Source organism: Macrobrachium rosenbergii, chromosome 51 (genome assembly GCF_040412425.1).
Source record: "Macrobrachium rosenbergii isolate ZJJX-2024 chromosome 51, ASM4041242v1, whole genome shotgun sequence".
Lineage (NCBI taxonomy): Eukaryota > Metazoa > Arthropoda > Malacostraca > Decapoda > Palaemonidae > Macrobrachium > Macrobrachium rosenbergii.
Window position 1 is genome coordinate 75,653,014 of NC_089791.1, and position 26,573 is coordinate 75,679,586.

Sequence of the window (26,573 nt, forward strand, 5' to 3'; positions counted from 1 at the left end):
AACTGGTTCCCTCCTTTTTGTAACCTATATGAGAACTTTGAAAGAAATTTTTTTGTTTTGTTCATGGATTTTCGATTTGCCATAACATATACCACAGTGTAAGGATAAAACTGTACTAAAAATATAATATAAAAAACCAGTTCTATCAATTATCTAGTAGTTTAACCACACCATTGACGTCATACTTCATATTATATATTATATATATATATATATATATTATATATATATATATATATATAATATATACATATATACATACATACATACATACATACATACATACATACATACATTTACTCTCGATGGGAAAAATAAGTTCGGCAGACTTGGCATTAACTTATACCTCTCTTGGTGGCTCAGTGGTTTGACCATCGACTGGAGTTGTTGGAAAGTATCGTACCTTGGAATGGGACAACAAATTAGTTCAAAGCACTTATCTATTTATCATCACCTATAAAATTCCCCATCAGGATATTCCCAAGTAGCGTGAATTGGATATTAAACAACATTTGTAGCTTCATGATTGTATATAAATCACGGTGTGATAAAAAATTTCATATATATATATATATATATATATATATATATATATATATATATATATATATATATATATATAACTTAACTTTATCACATACACAATTGTTCTGTGCATTAGTAGAATTACTAAAAGGACCTCATTCAAACTGGATGGTATCTAATGGAGTATTTATTCAGAAAAAGTTACAAGCTTTCTTGGACAAACAGTCCACATTATCAAGTATCTGTACAGTGACCAGACGCGTAGTCCAGCTGTATTTATATCTTTGTGCTGGGTACTTTTAATCCTATAATCACCTGGCTCCTCCTCTGTGACCCCCACCCCCTCGTGATCTTGGCCTTTCTCTGCCCCCTTCTTCCAGGTGTCTGTTTTCCGTGCGTTCTCTTGCATTTTTCCTTCGTTTCCTTGCTACTGTGGAGTATACGATTTTTCTAGATATGCTGTCTTCAAAGCTGTTTCCATCAATAACTAAAAATTGATAATTCCTCGAAATTTGGTGGTCAGTGCGCCCCTTAATGGTGGTAAGCTGAGATTACTGCAGCAGAAACAAGAATATATCAACCTCACTAACTATGAACCTAACTACTTAATTTTGCAACCTGCTTTCCTCTCCAAGTATGACCAATATCAGTGTGTTTCTGGCAGAATGCAGTAACCTAGAAAAATCAGCTATTAGAAAAATAGAGAAAACTCTATACAAACTGAATGTCTCTGATGCACTTATCACCTTCAACACCACGTGTATAAAAGAGGGTGTACTGCCTATTTATAATATAATAATAATAATAATAATTCAAAAATACTCATACTAGCTTGAGTCTTAAAATGGAGAAACAAAGCCTCAGGTATGTAACTGTACAAATATATTTAAAAATAAAACTATTCAAGAGAGTGAAAAGGGGATCTTACAGATTAATGAAAGCTCTGTGTATGTAGTTTTATTTTTGATATATTTATACAGTTACAAAGCTGTGGATTTGTTTCTCCAGTGACAGTAATAACAGTAACAGGAATGCAAATAGTAATGTGGTACATTCCTTGAATAATTAGAGGAGTCTACAGTGTTTCCTATGAGATGGTGTCTGAATCTGGTACTCCATTGTTTTTAATGTGATGAGTGTACCTCCTTATGCCCAGAGAGCAGTAACAGAAGTGCTGGTTGAGAATCAGATGCATTTTTTTTTTTTAAGAATTTTAATCCTGTTTGCAGTGTTTGAGGGGATATTCCTTCTTTCTCACATAATGGAGGTTAAAATAGTGTTACCAGCAAAAACAGGATTTCAGTTGGATGGCAAAAGCATTCCTTCTTATGGTTGACACCTCATTTATCTTCATTGCATATAATTAGCAGTCAAGGGTATCTTTTCAAGTCAGCATTTATTTGATCTTCAATAATTTTTCTAATTGTAGTAATTTACAGTATAGACAGTATTCCGGTATGTTAAATATTCTGTTAATACTGTCAGATGGGTTGTTCTGACTTAGAAATATGGAATGTTGGCCATTTACCATTTTGTGTATGATGTTAAGGTACTAATTTTTGCAGGTAAAGTAATAAGCAGCTTGGGTGGAACTGTGCCTCCTGGTGTACCCCACCATCAACCTCACATGCACCAACAGCAGGTGCAACAGCACCAAGCACAGCACCAGCAACAGCAACAGCAGCAGCAACAACATCAGCAGCAGATGATGGCACAACATTCACAGTATGTCTCTCCTCCTGCAGCAGCATTACAGGGTGCTCTACCACCTGCTTTTTATACTGGACTTCAGCAGCCTGCCATGTATTCTCTAGAAGATTTTCAACTATTACAGCAGAGGATGCCACACATGGTATGCTGCCATTCTGTAATTTTTTTTTCACATATAAAGAAATTTACTTTTTGGTTTTTATTTTCTATAATTTTATTTTGAGCATTTTAGTGGATGATATTTGTATAAGAAATATGTTTATGAACAAGTTACATGCCATATTTTCCATGAAACCTTTAAGTAAAAAAAATCCATCTTTGTTTACTCATTGCCCAATTTCTTTGGATTTGGTGATCCAAGTACACTGACACCTGGCTCATAATTGTTGAGATTTAAAAAAAAAAAAAAAAACACTGCACCTGCACAATCATTCTTACTAATGTTGCCTGCACCACTTCATTTTTTCATGGGATATACTGTCAACATTTCTGGTTTCCCTCTTGCTTTTACCAGCACAAATGCTTGTAATCCTTTTCACAATTTTTTTCATCACATTCATGTTAGTCACCAAATATGTCTTAGTTATTTATTTACAAGTGGTTGGGTTGTCGATCTTAAGCTAGTTGCTCTTGAAGTACAGATTTACTAGATTATTCATGTTCCATTTATTTTGTGCCATAATTTCATCATGGTTTTTGGCTTGGTAATTATGGCTTTGTCATGGTTCATATGCATATTCTTGTCAATTTCCCCGGTTACTTGATTTTGCTTTATTACAAAGAAGCCATAGACATTTTTATGATAGTGCATCAATTTGTTTCCCTCTTTTCACATGCCCAGTTTTGGTATCCATTTGTGGCTTTTATTTTTATTAATTAGTGGTTGTAATAAGGTTTGTTGGTGAGCAGGACATAGTGTTTAGTGTTATATTGGCTTATTGTTATTTTTTTGGCTAATCATATACCCAAGTGTCAACATTCTTCAGCTTACCTGCCAAGGTCTTCCTGGATGTGTTTGCAAATTGTTCATGACTTCCTTTGATCAAGACCCAGTTGTCTGTACCCTTCTTACCTGGGTTAAACATGTTCTTTGACACAGACATGCAAAACACTTGGCAACTGGATATGTACATGCAGAAGAGGGCTTTTAAGAGTGATTTTTCAGTAAATTAATGAATTTCAATGGATAATCTGGTATCATGGGATATGCCTCCTCCTGACTCTATGGTTAGGAGTGCTTTGCCAACAGTGCCCTCCATGGCTTCCACTGTTGTTCCTGATGCTTGACTGTGTACATCCCAGGCACCTGTATCTATGCTGTGGTTGGAGAACATCTTGCTGCTAGTTAAACAATAGTCTTTTCTCATCTTGTGCTCTTACCTTGGCACTTGTTCCAACTGATTTCCAGCCTCACCATTGGATTTTGAAGTTTTGGTTTAGATGTTTTACTCCCTTAGAGCCATGAAATACACACCAGTTTTGATTTTTTAGGAGTTACACAGTTCCTGAATGAGGAAGGATGGGCTTTGAGGGGCCAGTGACAGTGATGATTCTCTAATAAGTCTGAGTAATTTTTCGGAAGGCTAAGGACTTTATTATCATCCAGTCAGGCAGTCAACTCTTTCTTGGTATGTTGCCCACAGGAGTTTGCATGTTGCTCATAGTCATGCTCATAGTCTCTTCCTCCCATTTCTTGAGAGGTTCTTGTCCCCTAAGATCTGTTCAGCCCAAGCTATGTGGTAACAGTTGAGATCATTAGTCCTCACTTTCCTAAATGATGCCAGCAATGCTCTGGACCTATTGTTTCACCCAAGATGTGATGCGCAGCCTCAGAGAAGTTAATGTTTGAGTTTGCAGGGGACAGTATCACAGTTTTAAGATCCAGACACAACAGGTCTGGATGCTTCAAGATGTAGCTTTGTTTTCAGAGGTCCTGAATTTGTTATGCAACATTTTTAACAGAATATTCCCTTCTGTATCTCTGAGGTAGGCTTCAGTGGTCGTGTTATGGCAGATGCTGAGAGTGAATTTTTGCAAAGCTTCAACATGCTGATTGCTACAAGACATGATTCCATATGGATGGGCAAGCCTGACTATTGCCATGGAAATTATACAGAGCTCTTTATTGCTTTTTGCAGGTGTATTGCCCTTCAGTTCCCACTGGGGTCTTCTTTAAGGATGGCCCTGCTTTCTCTTTGGGGCCAGTAATCAAGTAGAGGTAATTATGAACAGGAGGGGATTTTGAGGACCATTTGCTCTCCACCATCATAGAAGGATTGGGTGTCAGGTGGATTGGCAGATGGGTATTCTGTGATTGTGAGCGACTCAAGAAGTGCTATAGAAGCTGTTCAAGGCTACTATTCAAAAAGGAATATTGTACAGGAAATTAAATATAAACTTCACAAATTGTATAATAATGGAAAAAATATTGAAATATGTTGGATTCCTGCCCATGTAGGGATTAAAGGAAATGAAGAGGCTGATAAAGCCGGTAAAGAAGCAGTCCACATGGCAAGAGCAAATGTAAAAATCCCAATTAGTGGTTACATAAGAGATATAAAAACAATCATTGTAAATAAATGGCAAAATATATGGAACGAGGAACCTATAAATAATAAATTGAAACAGATAAAACCCAGTGTTGGAAAATGAAGCTGCTCACGTCAGAGAGAGAGAGAACACAAGTTATTTTTGATCGTCTGCGAATAGGCCCTACTCATTTGACACATGGCACTTGAACAGTCCACATGGCCCTCCTCACGAATGCCCAGAATGCAAAGTGTTGACAACAGTCAAACACGTGTTTTGTGACTGTCCAAAATATAACCAACAGCAAATATCAACCTTTGGAAGTAAATTGATGGGGGAAATTTTGTCAGAATCTTATACATTTTCATTCATCCCAACCATTTAATGAATAAAAAAAAAAATTTATGTAATTTATTCTGAATTTTAATTTTTAATTTTTTGAAATTTTATTTAATTTTTAATCTCTTAAATTTTTTTGCATGTATGGAAACGAGCAGATGTGTTTATTGTATACACGTGTTTCAGTGTAAAAGTTTGTTTTATATATATAGAGTTTTTTTTAATTTAATTTTCATTCAACATCACGTGAATGACCTATTTGGTCTCAGTTCTAGGCCTATGGCCTAGACCTGGTATTTCATCCTAATCCTTTGGGCCAGCCCTGTGAGAGCTGATAGGCAGCTCAGTGGTCTGGTTAAACTATCTTAATAATAATAATAGTTTGACTTCAGTTGACCTTTATCAGTTGTGGGTTGCTGTCCCCACAAACTCCTTACCATCCCAGAGTTACTTGTGAAGGAACTGGGTGACAAGTGCATTTTGATGCCTGTGTAGGAGAATTTGTCCAAATTCTGCCCCAGAACTATTTGTCACTGAAAAATGTTCCCTCTCATCTATTCTGTTTATCCCTTAGTAATCCTCACTCCTTCCATATTGATACAATGAGGATGTATGTTTTTGTAGGTAGAGGACTTTCTTTTATGCATGTACTGTTCAAGTGATAATTGCATATGAGATGGTCAGCAGGCATTGAGTGCATGCCATCTACTGATTGGCTGAGAAGGAAACTCGCGCTGTGATTGGCTTGAAAGATGTCCTCGTAAGCCAAAAACTTATGGGTGATGGTCTCATTCCTGAAACTGGCTTGCTGAGCAGTGAGGCTGGCATGAGACATCATTTGCAAGTACAGTAAACCCCCCATGTTTGCGGGGAATGCGTTCCCGCGAATAGTTAATATCTGCGAATACTTAGAACACCCCCTCTGAAAATGCTTATAACTGCCTATCTTGAAAGTTCAAATACCAAATATATACTTAAAGTATCATCGTACATCAAATATACCTTAAATTATTATTGTATTACTGTATTAATCTTTGAAATTATATTAGTATCTTTTCAAAGTCATTTTAAACATTAGCACCCTTAAAAATATATACAGTACATACATACTTTTAACCCTTGTGCTGGCGCAGGCAAAAGAGAGAGTGTTTATCTCTTTAATCTCTTGAAGAATGTTAATCCATTTCTTTTTAAGCAACTGACAACAAAAAAAAGTTATATGTTTATTTTTGGTCGTCCAAAGGTGTAATACCTTAATACACATTTTTAAAACATTAAAGAGACTCAAATTAGCAGTATCTTTTGTTGAGAGAGAGAGAGAGAGAGATTGATTTTATCACATGGCAACATCTATTTAGATGTTTTTAGAGGGTAAATTTTATGATAAAATAATGATTTACAGTACCAATGTTCAAATATTAATATCAAGTTAAATAAGATTAAATAATAACATTAGATAATTAAAAATAATTCTCTCTCTCTCTCTCTCTCTCTCTCTCTCTCTCTCTCTCTTTCTGAGATGAGAGATTTTTATGCTATGTTCATTTTTTTTTAGTATGATAAATAAATGAGTTACCGAATAATAAGTACTTTTTCAAATATAACAATAATAATAATAATAATAGTAATTTACTGTAATTACAACATTTATGCATTTCTATAGTAAGTTATGAAACATTTTAAACAAACAAATTTCAACCCTCACTTTTGCTGAGTTTCGGAGCTCCAAAACTCAGCAAAGGACTGGGGTTGAAATTTGTTTGTTTAAAATTTTTCATAACTTACTATAGAAATGCATAAATGTTGTAATTACAGTATATTATTATTATTATTATTATTATTATTATTATTATTATTATTATTATTATTATTATTATTATTATTATTATTATTATTTGGAGAGAGAGAGAGAGAAAATTATTTTTAAATATTTTTTGTTATTTAATCATATTAAAATTAATAATATTTGAAAATTAGTACTGTAAATCATTATTTTATCATAGAATGTACCCTCTAAAAATGCTTATATTTGAGTTTCAAATTATCTCATCTTATTACATATTATTTAATCGTAGATTATTATTGTTATTATTATTAATCTTAACAGTATTTGAAAATTAATGAATAATTTTTTTGTCATAAAAATGTATTTAGTCATGAAAATAACACCAAAAAATGGATTATGATGTAGGAAAACCCTATTTTTGGTAGTTGCTGTTGAGTCCTCAAGGAGTAGTTACCTTCCATGTTCTGCTGGAGGTCCATGTGATCAAACTAATATCAAAGAATTCTCATCTACTTGGTCTTTTTTTGCCAGCTATTGTGTCATAATGATTAACATTATACCACATGGTGGAGTATATAATGGACTCAAAGATAAGAGGGCACTTACCCTTATCTTCAGCAAAGCTGAACCCAGTTTTTCCAACATCAAAGAACCTGCAAGAAAGAGAAGTGACTATTGCGCAGGTGCATCCGCCCTCTCGTTTACAGTCGGGCTGTTAAAGACTGAGGAGCCATTGCTCTCTGTTGGTCAATGTAGGATGATCCCTTGCCCAAATCCCATGCCTTTTTGTCAGGGAAGTGGGATGGTTTTGAGGACTCAGCAGTGAATACCAAAATTAGATTTTTCCTATGTCAAAACTTTTTTTTTGATAGCGTAGTTGCTTGTTTCATCCTCAAGGAGCTTTACAAAGAAATTGACAGCAGACGAAAAAGGCTTAAGCTCTCAATTTTTAATCCCAACACCCCAAAGGAAAAATACATTTCAGGTCCAAGGCCAAGCCTCAAATTTCAAGTCCCATTCTTTATTCCAAATACTCTTCAGGTTTTGGTACCAAGGAACAAGAAACTATACAACTTACATTTTAGGATGTAGTTCTACAGTGGCTTACCTAAGCATGCTGGGTTTGGTTGCAGCACTGTTGCCCCTCTCCCAGCGATAGTTAGCATATTCACCGCCAGTAAGACCCCTGGTTTTCTGCTGTAGCACCTAGGGGTTAGGACTAACCATGCTACCTGCTGATACACAGTGTCAAGCACATGGCGATGTTTTTTTTTTTTTTTTTTTTTTTTTTTTTTTTTATGACCACCCTGTACATTTGGAGACTTCTTTGAAGGAGACATTTCTGAAGAGGGCCAATGGCATGCTTACTCTCCTGATATCATGTGATCTAGGAAAGGAGTGTGGATTTGCCTTTTTAATCCTTAAACTCCTACTGGACGTATCATACGTCGACTAAAATTGTCTGTTGGGTGCCGAGTGGACGTGCCGTGCGTCAACTACAAAAATTTCAACCTTTGGTCAACTTTGACTTCGACCAAAATGGTCGAAAAAACGCAATTGTAAGCTAAAACTCTTACATTCTAGTAATATTCAAGCATGTACCTTCATTTTGCAACAAATTGGAAGTCTCTAGCACAATATTTCGATTATGGTGAATTTTAAAAAAAAAACATTTTTCTTACGCACGGGCGGTAACTCAGCCGAAAATTTCATAAATTCTTTCGTCATTTTGTCGTAATTTTTGCACTGTTCTATATTAGCCGTTACATAAAGTTTTATATATGAAAATGTGCGCAATTTCATGTACAATACAGCAAAATACAACCCATGGTTGTAGCTTTTATCAGTTTGGAAATATTTTCATATAAACCACGATAACTGCCAAAATTTCAACCTTCGGTCAACTTTGACTTTCGACCGAAATGGTAAAAAATGCAATTGTAAGCTAAAACTCTTACATTCTAGTAATATTCAATCATTTACCTTCATTTTGCAACCAATTGGAAGTCTCTAGCACAATATTTCGATTTATGGTGAATTTTTGAAAAAAACTTTTTCATACGTCCGCCAGAAATTCTTTCGCCGCGTTGTCGTAATGTTTGCACTGTTTTATATTAATCGTTACATAAAGTTTTATATATGGAAATGTGCGCAATTTCATGTAGAATACAACAGAAAATAACTCATGGTTGTAGCTTTTATCAGTTTTGAAATATTTTCATATAAATCACGATAACTGCCAAAATTTCAAGCTTCGGTCAACTTTAACTCGACCGAAATGGTAAAAAAACGCAATTATAAGCTAAAACTCTTACATTCTAGTAATATTCAATCATGTACCTTCATTTTGCAACAAATTGGAAGTCTCTAGCACTATATTTCGATTTATGGTGAATTTCTGAAAAAAAATTTTGTTTCACGCTCGTCTGCTGCTGTAACTCTGCTGAACATCTCAGAAATTCTTTTCGTTATGTTGTCGTAATGTTTGCATCGTTTTACATTAGTCGTTACATAAACTTTTATATATGAAAATGTGCGCAATTTCGTGTAGAATACAACAGAAAATAGCTCATGGTTGTAGCTTTTATCAGTTTTGAAATATTTTCACATAAATCACGATAACTGCCAAAATTTCAACCTTCGGTCAACTTTAACTCGACCGAAATGGTAAAAAAACGCAATTGTAAGCTAAAACTTTTACATTCTAGTAATATTCAATCGTTTACCTTCATTTTGCAATAAATTGGAAGTCTCTAGCACAATATTTCAATTTATGGTGAATTTTTGAAAAAAACATTTTCCTTACGTCCGCTCGGTAACTCTGCCGAACATCTCAGAAATTCTTTCGTCACGTTGTCGTAATGTTTGCACCGTTTTATATTAGTCGTTACATAAAGTTTTATATATGAAAATGTGCGCAATTTTATGTTCAGTACAACAAAAAATAACTCATGGTTGTAGCTTTTACCAATTTTGAAATATTTTCATATAAATCACGATAAATAGAAAAAATTAGACTTTTGGTCAACTTTAACTCGACCGAAATGGTCGAAAACTGCAATTGTAAGCTAAAACACTTACAGTCTAGTAATATTTAATCAATTAGCTTCATTTCTCAACAAACGGGAAGTCTCTAGCACAATATTTCGATTTATGGTGAATTTTTGAAAAAAACATTTTCTTACGTCCGCGCGTTACGAATTCATGCATCATTTTGTGATAATATTTTCTCTGTGTTGCTTTGATCGTTTTAAAATATGTTATATACCAAAATCATCGCAATTTAGTGTAAAATACAACTAAAAAAAATTAACTCATTAGCTTTAACTGTTTTGCTTACAGCGCGATTTGTATACAATTATATAGGATTTTTTTTTTTCGCTGTCATATATTCCAATATTTATATATGATAATGATTTTTTTTCATTTCTGATGGTTGCATACTAAACTTCAGGCAATGACAAAAAAAATGAGCCAAAAATGAACTCTTTCTTAAAAACTAAGCGTGCTGTGATTTTTTTAAAAAAACCTTTTTTACCGCTTCGGCGCTAACTCACTGAACGTCGCCGGCATACGAGAGACGTTTTTGTAAATTGGGCTTCGGCGTTAAAGGGTTAATTGTAGGAGATAGTGCACATAATCCAGTATGGGACTATGCTTGGTCTTCAAGACCTAAATTTTATAATCATAATCAATCTATAACCCTATTACACTAGATAAAAATGGAGAAAAAGTAGAAAACTTAATGAACACTAATAACCTCTGTTGTCTGAATGACAATGAAGTAAATACATATTGTTCCAAAACCCATGGAACATTTTCCTCAATAGATGTCACCCTTTGTTCAACAAATATAGTTGACAAACTAGATTGGAATACATGTGATGACTCCTACTCAAGTGATCATTTTCCTATAATAATATCCCTATTAAATAATAAACCAAAACCATACTCTCCACATTATAACATGCAAAAAGCATACCAGAAATATTCCGCCTTATGATTATTTGAAAAATCATAATAAGACAAATGAATTCTTTGTGTCCTTCATTAAGCAGTAGACAAAGCTATTCCTCATTCAAAACCCCATACTAACAAACAGTCCCCTGGTGGTCAGATGTACTATTTGGATTAGTATGAGAAAACCACACACTAAGAAGAAGGTTAGATACCCTAAACAGAAGATTCAATAAAATAAATAAATAAAGCCATTCCTAGAAGAAAACCTGAAAAGTGACAAGTATATTATTAGAAATAGATGCATTAAAACCTGTATGTAATAAAATATTAGCCAAATTTAGAAAGGAAGTCATAAAAGGTAAAATAATATCTTTGACATTGTATGTATCAGAAATAACAAGTGAAACATCCATTCAAAAAGTATGTGAAAAATTCCGAAAAATAAATGGAACAAATATTAGACCACCCAGACCAGCTATATTAGATAATGGCAAAAATATTTTAGATCCCTTTGAAATCAGTAACATATGGTGCAAGTTTTGCCAAAATAACCAGTAACCAAAATTTGGACGAACATTTCAAAAAAATAAAGAATAAAGCAGAATCTATTAAACGTAATTTTTAGACAAAGGAAGATATATATTATAGTAAGAAATTCAGTGTGGAAGAGTTGGAATATGCTCTCTTGAACAGTAATAAAATCTACTCCAGGAGGTGATGATATTTGCTTTGAAATGATCTGCCACCTAGCACCTTTGGCAAAATCTTACTTATTAAAATTTTACAATCATTTATGGCTCTGAAACTTCATTCCAGATGAATGGTGAAATGTGATGATAATTTCCATACCCAAACCAGGAAAGGATCCTAGTAATGTAAATTATTATAGACCAGTCTCTTGAACAAGTTGTTTATGCGAGTTGTTGGAGAAAATGGTAAATGCATGACATGTGGCACATACGTGAAAATAAAATTTTGAGTCCTTCCCAGTTTGGTTCACAACATAATTGATCTGCATTAGATTCTCTATCTAATTTGGAAGACCATATATGTAGAGGATTTGAAAGAAATAAAATTACAGTAGCTGTCTTTTTTTGACATTCAAAAGGCATATGACCATTACATGGAGGTCAGTTCCTCGTTGGACGGGTTGATATAGTTCTCGGCTAGCACTCTGCTGAGCCCGAGTTCGCGTCTCCGGCCGGCCAATGAAGAATTAGAGGAATGTATTTCTGGTGATGGAAATTCATTTCTCACTATAATGTGGTTCGGATTCCACAATAAGCCGTAGGCTCCGTTGCTAGGTAACCAATTGGTTCTTAGCCACGTAAAATAAGTCTAATCCTTTGGGCTAGCCCTAGGAGAGCTGTTAATCAGCTCAGTGGTCTGGTTAAACTTATGTATACTTAACTACATGGAGGTATGCAATATTAAAAACATTACATGATAACGTACACGGCCATCTTCCTAAGTTTATTGAAAACTTTATGGCTGATTGCACTTTTCAGGTGAGAATAGATAATGCTTTTTCAAAAGCATTCCAACTTGAAAATGGAGTCCCACAAGGAAGCGTCCTTAGTGGTACTCTGTTTACATCAGCAATTAATGATATCAGTAACATGCTACTGGTTGGAATAAATGTAACCTATATACAGATGATTTTGCCATATACAGAATCACGCATGAAACGTGCAGAACGAATGATTAAAAAAGCCATAATAAAAATAGATGAATGGACCTCATCTGTAGGTTTTAGATTTTCCATAGAGAAACTCAAGCAGTCGTGATTTATAAAAATAAAAATTGGAAAAAAGGGAAGAAATAGAATTGGAAATCAGAAACAATAATATACCAATTAGCCAAACTGCAAAATTTTTAGGATTGATATTTGATGCACACTTGAATGGGAAAATCCATATGGCTTACATAAAATCAAGATGCAAAAGGGGTGGTTAAATCTGATTAAAAAACTGTCACACAAATTGGGGAGCTGATAGACATACTCTTACTATGCTTTATAAAGCAACAGTGTTATCAGTCATTGATTACTGAAGTAAAATATATGGTTCAGCATCAGAAGCAGCACTGAAAATATTAGATCCAATTCACAATGAAGGACAAAGAATATGCACACGAGCATTTAGATCCTCACCAGTCTCCTCAGTACAAGTTGGAAGTAGCGAAGTGCCACTGTCCCTCCATAGAGAACTCATAAAAATGAAAAGTGCATTAAGAATCAAGACAAGTGATTCACCAACAAAAAATCTATTTGATCTAAGGGATATATTTATAAACAATCATTCACCTCCTTTCCCAATTAGAGCTAATAGATTGAGTCACAGAATATATATGTGCAATTATCTTTAACAGTGAAGTTACCCCCGGTTGGACTATGAATAAAGTAAAGACTTGCACACAGTTGAAATATTTATCAGAGAGTTCCTCATATACCCCCAAATGTCATAGACAAAAAACCATAGATCACACAAGACGAAAAAGTTCACATTACATGATATATACAGGTGGGTCTAAATCACAACATGGAGTAGGATATGCAGCTATATCCCAGAACAAGTCATATCAATTCTCTTTACCTAATAATGTCTCAGTCTTCACAGCAGAGTTGTGTGCAATCGCAGTAGCCGTCAGAGTTTAAAGCAAATATCATTCAATAATTTTGTGATATGTGGCAACTTGAGAAGCGTTATAGAAGCCGTTCAAGGTTACTACTCAAAAACTAATGTTGTATAGAAAATTAAATTTGAACTCCATAAATTGTATAATGATGGAAAAAATATTGAAATATGTTGGATCCCTGCCCATGTAGGGATTAAAGGAAATGAAGAGGCTGATAAGGCAGCTAAAGAAGCAGTCCACATGTGACAAGAGCAAATGTCAAAATCCCAGTTAGTGATTATATAAGAGATATAAAAACAATCGTTGTAAACAAATGGCAAAATATATGGAAAGAGGAACCTATAAATAATAAATTGAAACTTATAAAATCCTGCATTGGAAAATGGAGTTGTTCATAGCACAGAGACAAGTAATTCTGACACGTATTCAAATAGGCCATACACGTTTGACACATGGACACTTGATGAACAGTCCACATAACCCTCCTCCCGAATGCTCAGATTGCAAAGTGTTGATAACAGCCAAACATGTGTTGTGTGACTGTCCAAAGTGTAACCGACAGCGAGTATCAACCTTTGGAAGCAAATTGATAGGGGAAATTTTGTCAGAATCTTCTACATTTTCAGTCATTCCAATTTTAACATTCATGAGGAAGAGTAACTTAATAGACAAAATGTAAAAAAATAAATAGTAAATAATGAAAATACAAAAGCCCATAGGGCGTTTGATAAAAAAAAAAAGAGTATTTAAAATATTATGTAATTTACTCTTGAATTTTAATTTTTTTTTATTTTATCTCCTTAATTTATTTTGTTTGTATGGAAATGAGCAAATGTATTTATTGCATACATGTATTTCAGTGTAAAAGCATGCTCATTATACAATTTCTTTTAAATTTCATTCAATCATCATCACGCGAATGACCTATTTGGTCCCATTTCTAGGCCTATGACCTAGACCAAGTATTTCGTCTTAATCCTTCGGGCCAACCCTATGAGAGCTGATAAACAGCTCAGCGGTCTGGTTAAAATATCTTAATAGTAATAATATTCCATGAATAATAGACTGCCTAATGTTGGTAGTTAGCAGGAATACTAATAGGATGGTTTTTAGAGAGGGCTTCTGTTTTATGAGAAACCTCAGGTCCGGGGCTTTTCCAGTTACTATTGTGTTTACTATTATTGTATTCCTTGTGATACTAGTAAGGTGTGCTTCCCTTATGTGGTTTTTTTGTGGCGCCCTGTTGAGCATGACAGAGCTTCTTAGCCAGTTTCATGGTGGTCTTACCAACATAGAACCAGGACATCCACAGACTGGCCATTTGAATTGGTGTACCACATTAGTCTGTTTAAGAGGATATCTATGATAAGGCTGGGTTGTTTTCATTAACAGGTTTTTGGTTTGGATTTTTTTATATATATGAGGTCCAAGGGTGTGTTAATGTCTTTGGTGGAGATGTTGTCGGTGATGGTTTTCTTAATGGCATTTTCATCTTTCGTGTATTTAATGCATCCTCATTTTATAGTTTAACTCTGCTTTGTGGATCAGGCTGTGGCTGTTCACTGTTGTTATATTACCTATCCTGTGCCATACCTATTTCTTTATTAATCCTTTTGTTAGGGTAACCATTATTTATAAGCATTTCAATAAAGCACTCTTTAAACTACACTATTTAGTTTTGTTACAATTGCCAGCTCCCTTCCTTGACATCCTCATATCCCAAACTGATGACAACTTTAGAACATCTGTGCACTCAAAGAAGACCAACCTTGTCTTGCTGGAAAGATTGACTGCCTTTCAAGACATGAGAACTCACTCTTGAAGACTTAGTAAGAAGAGTTGTATCGTACTGTCGTAGTAAGGAACCCACAAAGAAGACCCATTTCTAATTACGTATAAATAATAATAATTCTAATAAACAGGTTAATAAGAAATATGTCTGGCACTGGATTAATGGTACAACAACTGTGAACAGCCATTGCCAGATCCACAAAGTGGTGTTAAACTATATTTTTAGGCGAGGATGCATCTTAAATACCTAGGAGACAAATGTAACATTAACATTACTGCTGGTACTATCTCCTCCACCAAGTATAACTTGAAGGATGGACTTTGTCACATAGCAAAACAGCCTTACCAAAAACCATTAAATAAAAGAAAAAAAAAAAAAAACTAAGTCCCATCATCAACAGATCTGCTTAAACAGACTTAATGTGGTATACCAGTTCATATGGCCAGTCCATGGATGTCCCAGCTCATATGTTTTTATGTTAACCATGGAGCTGGGTAAGAGGATCTGTCATGCTCAATAAACTCTCACTCACTCAGTCTGGTGGCTCTCGGGCCTCTTGATGGCCCATGGCCACTTGCACCAGACTCCTCCATGTTCCCCTGTTGAGTGCTGCCTCTCTCAGTTATTCTCTGGATCCTCCACTCCCAGTTCTCTTAGATCTCTGAACAGATTATCTTTCCATCTCTTCGTCGGTCTCCCCACTGGTCTTCTTCCTTCCACTGATCCATAACCACTTTAGGCATTCTGCCCTCTTCCATTCTAACCATGTGTCCAGCCCAATGTATCCTCTGCTGCCTTACATAGCCAGTTAATAGCCGTTGTCTGGTTAAATCTCTCATTTCATTGTTGTGTCTTCTTCTCGAAACACCTTCATTTATATCGTAAATGGGACTTGTTATTCTATGCAAAATGTTATTTTAAAAAACTAGAAGTCTGTTCTTGACGTTTAGTCAGTGTCCAGGTCTCACAATCATATAGCACTACAGGCCTGATAATAGTGTTGTAAATTCTGAGTTTGGTAGACCTTGTGATGTTTCTGCTCTTTAAAACATGTTGTAGACTGAAAAAGCATCTGTTCCCCATTGTAATTCTAACCAGAACCTCTCTCCCCATCTCATTTCTGGGTGTTAACATACTTCCTAGATATTTAAATTCCCTTACATTCTCGATATCTCCCATGTTTTGTTGTTCCTGTTGTTGTTGGTTGTTCCTGGACAGTCTGATCAATTTGGTTTTACTTCCACTGATCTCTAGTCCTCTGGTAGCAGTTTCTTTGAATGGTGTATACAGATGTTCTATATTTTGTATATCAGTACCTAAGAAATCAACACCATCAACAAATGCAAGGACTTTGGCATTTGTATCTCCCAAGATGACCCCACCCTCAACTTCTTCAATACTGTGCGTTATTTTTTAAAAAATTTGATTAAACAATATTGGAGATAGAAGGTATCCCTGTCTCAAACCTGTTTTAATTTCAAAACATTGTCTTTTTCCTTCCCACCTGGACACAACTTTTACTATTCCTGTAGCATACTTTTACCAAGTTTATAAGCTTTTCTGGTACAGTATACTAAATTCCTTCATAACATTACACATTGATGGTCTGTGGATGCATCATACACTTGTTTAAAGTTAACAAAATTCTGCCACATATCTCTATTATACTCCCAGTGTTTTTCCATTATCTGTCTAATAGTAAAAGTCTGGTCAATTGTTGATCTTCCTTTTCTGTATATGCATGATGTATGTAAAATTTAGTGAACTTTAATGCTGCAACAATGATTTACTTAGCAGGCTCCTACTAGTTTGGCTACTGGAAGAGAAGGAAACATCACTTCTGCAGCATATTCTGCTGCTGATGCAAAGTTTCGCACAGACCAGAACTCTTCACCTGTTCCTTCGACAATGAATCAACAAGTAGGTCAAGTATGTTACAGAGAACATCTTCAACCTTTTGGTTATGATAGAATTGCATTAAAATCTTATTGAAAATGTACATTGGTATGGTTAAATTGTATGGTCATTGTACCTGTAGACTGCACACTTTGAATGTAAAATCCATAGAAGTGTTTATTAATTGGAAAAGTGATATTTATGCATTTTTGAACATTTTTCAGGGTGCGCAGGCTGGAGGCACTTACATTACTGCAACAGGCAATGCAGCCATGCCTCCATTTTATATGTATCATAATATGGCTGCAGTACCAAGTTCATTCCCACAGTATGGTGCACCCACTGCAATCATACAAATACCACCTGTAACCAATGCTCATACAGGTTCAACAACTAATCAGTTCCCAGCAGCTCCAAAGTTACAGTATGGAACAGGCAATTATTATGATAATATTACACAGGTAAGTTTAGGATAGCTGCTGTTAATTTTTTTCAGGGTATTTTATATGTAATGAAAGTTGTTACACTTGTTGAAAAATCTGTGAAATTTGAAGAATGGTATTTTGAAGTTGTTTGAAGGATATAAGTTGTTATAGAGTTTAAACAGTTTTTGTGAACAGAAATGTTTTTGGAGTTTGAGCAAAGTTGGGAAGTTATGTAAAAGGTGGTAATTGTTATTAGATACTGTAGTAAGATGAAATATTCACTGGGTCTTTTCCATCCTATAGCAAGAGTTAGTTTGTAGAACAAGAAAAGACTTAGTGTTGGTATAGAAAAATGCCAGCCATGTTTGATTTACTTTAAAGACATTACAGGCAGTCCCCGGTTAACGGCGGGCTCGATTAACAGCGATCCGGTTTTATGGCGCTTGTGTAGCGCCAAAAATCACCAATTTCCGCTTATCGGTGCCGATAATTGGGTATGGGTGCCGATACATGCCTAACTGAGGTGCTGATAACCGAAAATCTGGGCTTTTTGGCGCTGATAACCCCTGAAAAGCGCTGAAATCACCGATTTTCGGTTAGCAGTGATTTTCGGTTATCATCACACCCTTAGAAATGGAACCCCGCCAATAACTGGGGACTGCCTGTATTGAAAAACAAACCTGTAACTTTAACTTTCCTGTGCATATGACTAAACAAAGTTGCAATAGCAGTACAGTAATACCCCAACTTAACAGACAGTGTGGGGTCTGCCCTTCTTGCTATGTTACGAAATCTGCTAAATAACAACGAGTGGTAAATACCCAGCACAATACTATACCCTCTGGAGCAACTCGCTTAGCTTCTAGTGAACAGAAATTCCATATAAAATAATTAATTGCCTATCCTAACGGATATTTGATATTTTAATTTTCTAAAATATTTATTAACTTATTCTGTTTCAGATATATATCTGCTAAATGAATTACTTCCAAAAATACTTACAATACAGTACTGGACAGAGTAACGTAACAAATATATCTGCTAAATGAATTACTTCCAAAAATACTTACAATACAGTACTGGACAGAGTAACGTAACAAATATATCTGCTAAATGAATTACTTCCAAAAATACTTACAATACAGTACTGGACAGAGTAACTTAACAAATATATCTACTAAATGAATTGCTTCCAAAAATACAATACAGTAATGGACAGAGTAATTTAACAAAAACACAGCTGATTTCTATAGTTCTACTACTTACTGGGTATGCTTACACGGTATCTTAAATACACAAAGATCATTTGAAACACTACTCAGAAACCATGGAAAAATATAAAAATCATAAACATCTTTGTTTTAACATAAGTTATATATCACTACACACTCACTGTTTGCCCCCCCTCTCTCTCTCTCTCTCTCTCTCTCTCTCTCTCTCTCTCTCTCTCTCTCTCTCTCTCTCTCTCTCTCTCTCTCTCTCTCTCTCTCTCTCTCTCTCTCTCTCTCTCTCTCTCTCTCTCTCTCTCTCTCTCTCTCTCTCTCTCTCTCTCTCTCTCTCTCTCTCTCTCTCTCTCTCTCTCTCTCTCTCTCTCTCTCTCTCTCTCTCTGTGCAGTATCTTCATTGTGATTCATTTAATGCAGTACAAAATTGTACATAATACAGTGATGTAGTGTGACATACATATATTTTTCACTGTATATGTGGGTGTAAATACACGTATAAATGACTGTAGAGTAAACTGTGCACTTACTGTGCATTTGCTTGCCTTTCTCTCTCTCACAGTAAAGTATGTTTTAAAGAATAAGAGAGAGCAGGTAAAATATAAGAGAGAGAAAGAGAGAGAGATAGAGAGAGAGAGAGAGAGGCAAATGCATGTTAAGTGGTAGTTTATCGTGGTGTGTTGCATATGCATACGTATTTATGGACGCACACACACTAACTTGTTAAGTGTGAATTGTGATACGTTCAGCCAGGTTTACCAAACTTACTTGCATATCTAATAATTCATTTCAATTTCTTATTATTGACAACCATGTACCATTTCAGTGACCACTGCTCGGTAAAACACAAACAAAGACAGTAACAGGAACTGACATAAGTAACTGATGCGAGAAACAGCTGTTTGTTGATGTTAGTTACCATAACTAATGCATATTTATTTAGAGTTGCATTACAGTTATCAACTTGTTAAAAACTTGCCAGTTATCAATGGTGACTTCCATAAGTACAGGCAGTCCCTGGGTTACGACGCACCTGACCTATGTCAGTCTGATCTGACAACGCTATTCATAATAAATCTGGTTCCGACATATGATGACCTGAAGTTACGATGCGATGTCGGTATAGGTATAGGATGCAAGCTGGTACTACTTTTTCTTATTGTTATTCAGTGTGCCTTAGGAATACAGCGTAAGTGAGGAAGACTGCGTTGGTCAGTACTCTGTAGAGAGCCATTTTGGTACATTTTTCTTGTGTTAGCCTGTGCTTTCATTATGATATCATAAAATACTTTGTCTCTTTTAGCCCATTATTATAGCTCCCAAGTGTAAGGTTGATTCTTCTGATGGCAGTGTGTTGAAGAAAAGGAAAGCCATCACAATGGAAGTGAAATTAGACACAGTGAAGCATTCACAAAAGGGAAAAACTGCCACCAACATCGGTCGTTCGCTTGGGCTTAGTCTGTCGATGGTGACTACTATTATAAAGGATTAGGAATATATCCTTGAGCATGTGAAAGGAACTGCTGCTATGAAAGTGAAAATTGTAACTAAGCAGCGTAGTGGTTTCATTATTGAGATGGAAAGATTATTGTTGATCTGGCTTGAAGACAAGAATAGGCATCATATTATAGTGAGCCTTATGGTGATTCAAGAAAAGGCTAAAAAGTTACATTAGGTGTTGAAAAGTGAAAAGGAGGAATGGAGTGAGAGTGAACAGTGTATGGTGAGTAAAGGTTGGTTAGTCATTTTAAGGTTTGTGCTAATTTGCACAATCTTAAGCTGCAAGGTGAAGCTGCTAGTGCTATGAGGAAGCAGCAAAAAGAATTTCCCAGTGGGTTGGCTGAAATATTAGGGAGGGGGTATTACTAACCCAAACAAGTGTCTAATGTGGATGTGAGAGGCTTATTTTGGAAGCGTGTGCCTAGTTGTACGTATATCTCAATGTAGGAGAAGTCAGCAACAGGCCATAAAGTCAGTAAGGAGAGACTGACTATACTTCTTGGGGGTAATGCTACTGGCAACTTTAAGCTTATGCCCTAGTTGGTGTATTTGGCTGAGAATCCAAGGCCACTCAGGGAACTTTCAAGAGCCACCTCCCTGTCTTTAGGAAGTCTAATAAGAAGGCTTGGGTTACACCACATTTTTGAAGACTGGTTTAATATTCACTTTGTGCCAGCAATGGAATGATAATGTGCTTCAAAGGGTCTGCCCTTTAAGGTTTTCCTTGTGTTGGATAATGCCCTGGACACCCTTCACAATTGAATGACATGCATCCTAATGTGAAGGTAGTTTACCTTTCCACAAATACTACATCCATTTTGCAACCAATGGACTAGGGTGTCATTGCCTCCTTCAAGTCCTGCTACCTCTGAAGGACGATTAACAGTGCCTTCAAGGTCATGGAAAGAAACAGGAACTTAACTCTCAAGGACTTTTGGGAGTCTTACAACATTCAGGAAGCTGTAAAGAACATTGCAGATGCTTGGGACGAGGTAAAGGAGACTAGTACAAATAGGACATGGAAGAAACTATGTATGCAGTTTGCAAATGACTTTCAGGGCTTTGAGGAGACACTTGAAAATGTCACCAACAAAGTTGTTGGAATAAGTAAGGAGCTAAATTTGCAGGTGAATGCTGATGATGTCAGTGAGCTGCTGGAATCCCATGGAGAGGAGTTATCAGAAGAGGACCTCATTCAGCTGGAGAAGCAGATGATTGAGGAGGAGGAGGAGGCACCAGTCCCAGACCCCAGGTTATTAAGAGTAAAGGACTTAGCATAAGGTATTTTCTTGGTAGAGGCAGGGATGGTGTGTTTCAAGGGTGAGGACCCTAATATTGAAAGGTACACCAAGATACTTAGAGGGGTCAAGGAGTGGCTCAGTTTTTACAGGGAGACTTTGGAGGAAAAGGAAAAAGCAATTTCCAGCACCATCAACCACTCCAGACACAGTTACCAGTACTTTCTCGTAACCCAGACTCCCCAGCACTTGTATCTCCAGCTCCATCTGCAACTTTGTATCACCCTGACTCCCCTGCACCTGTATCTTCAGCACCTTCTGCTGGTTCCCCTCCTACATCCTCCCTCATCCCTATAATCCTGTCTCTACATCCTTCAAAATGCCCCTTCCAGTGCACAAGCAACCACTGGATGAAAGGTAAGGAATTCTTCACTTTTTAAAATTTTTATAAACTGTTTAATGTTAAGAACCGACTTATGATGAAATCCAACTTACACCAGGCCATAGGGACGGATCTCTGTCGTAACTCGGGGACTGCCTGTATTGAAATTAATTTTATTCATCCTTCACACAATGAAGAAAATCTTGTGTTAAGAAAGTATATCGCTGAAGCTGCATGTTGTAAGTGTGGCTGAAGAAACTAATAAAGCTACTATATGTTTTGAACAGGTGAAAATGATAAGCAAAACTAACAAATCACAGTTTCACTTCATTTGAAATTTGTTGGTATAGCCAGAGATGAGCTGTGTTTTTAAACCAAGCTTTATTAGTTTACAAATTATGCTTCATTTAGCAACAAATAGTAACAATTTCATCAAAAACTCAGTCATCTGATTCTGAGAATGTAAACATTACCATAATGCAATTGGGGCCTGATAGCAATGTTTAACTTTTTTTTATGACAATGCATGCTATATAATTGGATAACGTAAGTCAACAATTTTATCAAAATTGTTATTATTTTGAATACAGCTAATGGGTTCTGTTAGAATTTCAGAGCATGGTTCTCTTACAATGAAACAGAATCCCTTTAGTAGAATTCATACATGAACTGTTTTTAAAGATTTTATTAACAATGATTTGCAGTAGTGTGATTGTTCTGAATTACAGGTAAAGTACATATATGCATGGAATTACACTTTATTAACCAAACATCTCAGAATTTCTCAACACGTGGTAGCCAACTAAACAAATAAATACTGTCTCAATTTTTAACAATGTCCAGCAGTCACATTGCATTATGGCTATACTGTAAACTCTAGGTAGAACTTTTATAACAAGAGAAAAGATTATCACACTTGCTTACTTGCAAAACCAAGGGTTTAAAAATTAAATTTTTTTTTATTGCCGGTCACAGTGATGAGGTCCGATAAGTTGAGGTGCCAGTGTAGGAAATATAATTGACAGCAAAAAATTCTGAACATTTTAAAAAACTGCTTGGTATTAGTATAGTCTTGTTATAAGGGTCACATTCCTTAAGCTAACTGTACAGATAGGAACCAAAGCTCTCAAAAGCCATATTTATAACAATAAATTGATCCATAGATATTTGGTTATTGTCAGAATGGAAGTACTCGAACAAGGCACAGTTTTCCATAATTTTACATTCTTAAAAAATGTTTTTGCTGGTTTTTCTGTCTTTCAAGTACAGTAATCCTTTAATTATCTGGATTAATAGAGCCAAGGGCCCGTTGGATAATCCCAAAATCCAGATAGTTGCGAGTAAAGAAATCTACAGTTGTTCAAGTGCAACTCCATAACCCTTCCTCACCTAACCTTGTCAGTACCACATGACTGTAAACACTCAGTATCCTTATAAACAACAACCATCACACATTAAACTGAAAACTTTATGCAAAAGGCAATTATCTACCTTTTTGGCTCATATTTGTAATGAAATACATTACATAAGTACACTTTGAAAATAAATGCAACCCTCTTCTGTCTTTGTTTACCCACAGCCTACCATAGTTTTATGATTATGTTTACACAGCAACTTTTTTATCAGTTGTTATCATATTGTATTACCATATATAATATACAAAATGTGTATGTGTGAACCATTGACCTAGGCTAGCCCAGGTGTTACACTCGCAGTGTCCATTTGCACAAGCCAAATAGGCTATTACGGCTGAATTTATTGAAACTGTTGTTTTACTTACAGAATCCATTTATACTGTACTATTATCTTACATCATCATTGTAATGTGTATAAAAAAAGATCATCCTGCCATTTGTAGTGTTTACATTCTCAGAATCAGCTGATTGAGCCTTCTAGTGGAAGAATTAGGAGAATAATTTTTTAGTTGCTAAAAGAAACAAATGTAGTAATGGAATTATTATTTTTATGTATGTACATAAATATAAAACAGGTATACAAAGGTAAACTAACATACTTTGTTCAAGTAAAATCCCTCACAATCTCATAACAACCATTTCCTGATTTGTTGTTTACGTCTTACTCGATGTTGTTTATGTTGGTTCTGTGGAAAGTGGTTGTTAATTCTAGAGAGGTGGTCATGAATTGTTACATAAGTCATAAGTTTGGTGAACTGGTTTGAAAGCCTAGCCTAGTACAATCACCAAAAATGAAATTCATTTAGTTTGTAATTCACAGTTTGGGCATTATATTACAACACCCTGTGTTTACATCTTTAGTATATGTGACATTTCTTGATGAGTTCAAAGCAGATTCATTATCAGAAGACTACTAAAAAGTTATAGGAATTAATGAGTGTCTGTGTATCTACATGCATAAATTGTAAATAAAATTGAGGAGTGTGTGTGTTACTGCATTAGGTTCGATGTAAACATACCTCAGTTGTTGTTCTCTCTCTGTCAGTACTGTACATATCCTTTATTGAAATATGAATTACTGCATCATAAAAACCCAAAACTAAACCAACTCTGGGAAGTTCACTGCGCTATTGAATGGGTTCATGCATATGTACATATGTGTTGCCTGTTTTTTTTTGCTTTGCTTGATTTACTGTACCATATTTCATTACAAGTTTAGTTGACTCTAAGTATGATTATCAGACACATCATAACAGTACACAAGAGAATGTTTTATCACTGTTCATATGTCATCTTTAATCACCGTAAAGATAATTAAAATGCAAATTTCATATGCAGGCAAGACAAAACCAAACAGGCTGTAGCAAGTTCACTGATGCCATGGAATGAACGTGTATATGTACCTACCCTACGCACATGATTACATTTCTCTTTTGGTTTGAAAAATAATTAGAAAATATGGTAAAAATATAAACAAAAATATTGTAGCATAAAATATAAATAAAAAGAAAGGTGTGTGTGTTGCTGTAATTAAGCGTTGATGTAAACATATCTCAGTTATTGTTCCCTCTTCCTCTCCCCACATTGCCCCTCCTCTCCCATGGTGACCAGCGATCCCACCCCTCCCCTCTTTGGAAATTTCTCAAGGCTTCCCCCACACCCCCTCCCCCTCTTTGGAAACTTCTCAAGGCTTCCCCACACCCTATAAACCCTTTCTTACTCTGTTTGATTTTAAGCAGTGTTACAACATTTTTGAGGCCGCACAGCATTGCCAACCATCAGGGAGCGTTATTTTTTTTCACATTTTGAAATGTAATATATATATATTATATATATATATTATATATATATATTATATATATATATTATATATATATATTATATATATATATATATATATATATATATATACTGTATGTATATAATATATATATAATATATATATAATATATATATATATATATATATATATTATATATATATATATATATATATATATATATATATATATATATATATATATATATATATATATATATATCTGTCTGTCTGTCTGTCTGTCTGTCTGTCTGTCTGTCTGTCTGTCTGTCTGTATATATATATATATATATATATATATATATATATATATATATATATATATATATATATATATATATATATATATATATATATATATATATATATATATATATATATATATATATATATATATATATATATATATATATATATATATATATATATATATATATATATATATATATATCACACATTACCACAGGTGAAAAAAAAAAACGGGTGTAGGTCCTGACCGGTTTAAACTTTATTTCAAGCCATTGTGAAGGACTGATACAGAGTGTGAGAAGTCACAAATATATATACTACAAAGAACAGTACTGATGAACATACACAACAAGTTAGAGACTCCCAAATCCCCACTCAGGCCGGTGTCGAGGTAGGAGTGGCCTTTAAAACTCATTTGGCTAAAAATCACAATAGACTCTCAGGGACATTGCTGATAAACAGACCATACCCCACCTCAGATCCACACCTGACAGGTGTCATGGAGGAGGAGTTTGGAAACTCATTAACATTACTACCCTCGTACTGTGTCTACAAATATGATAATCCTATTTTCATACATCTCTACTGCCTACCTTAAAGTTTAAACAATTTACAAATTTCTTTTGATATTAAAGGATCAAGTTTATACATCCCTTGACTGATATTCATATTATGGTTGTAACTTTCTTTTATAAAGCTAGATTCAATGATGTTCCTTTCCAGTGCATTATTAGAATATACAATCCTTTTTGCCCTTCCCAGTTGATAGCATGATTGTTCTCACTAACATGTACAAATATACCACTGTTCCTTGTGCATATCTCACACATTTCATATGTTGTTCAATTCTTTTTCCAGTGCTTTCCCGGTTTGGCCAATATAAAAGTTGTCACAAGACTTACACGGAATTTTATATACACACCCTTTAGTATTGTCTGGGAGTTCTTGATAAGTACATTTTCATTGTTGTATTGTTCTTAAATGCGACATTAACACCAAAATTCTTAAGAAGATGAGGATATCTTTCATATTATTATTATAAGGCAAAACAAGCAAATTTTTGTGTTGTAAGGTTCTTTCTGGTTTTGATACATAGTCTTTTTGCCGCTTCAAATGCACTGTTCAATACACTATCAGGATATTTCAATT

The 26,573-nt window shown here is 35.0% G+C and overlaps 1 protein-coding gene across 4 annotated transcripts in view; it reads left to right on the top strand.

The window, feature by feature from the left end:
• The window catches only part of lig (lingerer), a 409,731-nt gene that overhangs the window by 321,651 nt on the left and 61,507 nt on the right, over positions 1 to 26,573 (top strand). Inside the window, exons 11-13 of one of the 4 annotated variants that reach the window (XM_067095720.1) lie at positions 2,097 to 2,377; positions 17,073 to 17,198; positions 17,399 to 17,635. In XM_067095720.1, coding sequence (XP_066951821.1) covers positions 2,097 to 2,377; positions 17,073 to 17,198; positions 17,399 to 17,635 — 644 coding nt within the window. Of the gene's footprint in view, positions 1 to 2,090; positions 2,378 to 17,072; positions 17,208 to 17,398; positions 17,636 to 26,573 lie in introns of all 4 variants that reach the window. The other 3 variants (XM_067095719.1, XM_067095721.1, XM_067095722.1) reach the window with 3 other exon arrangements.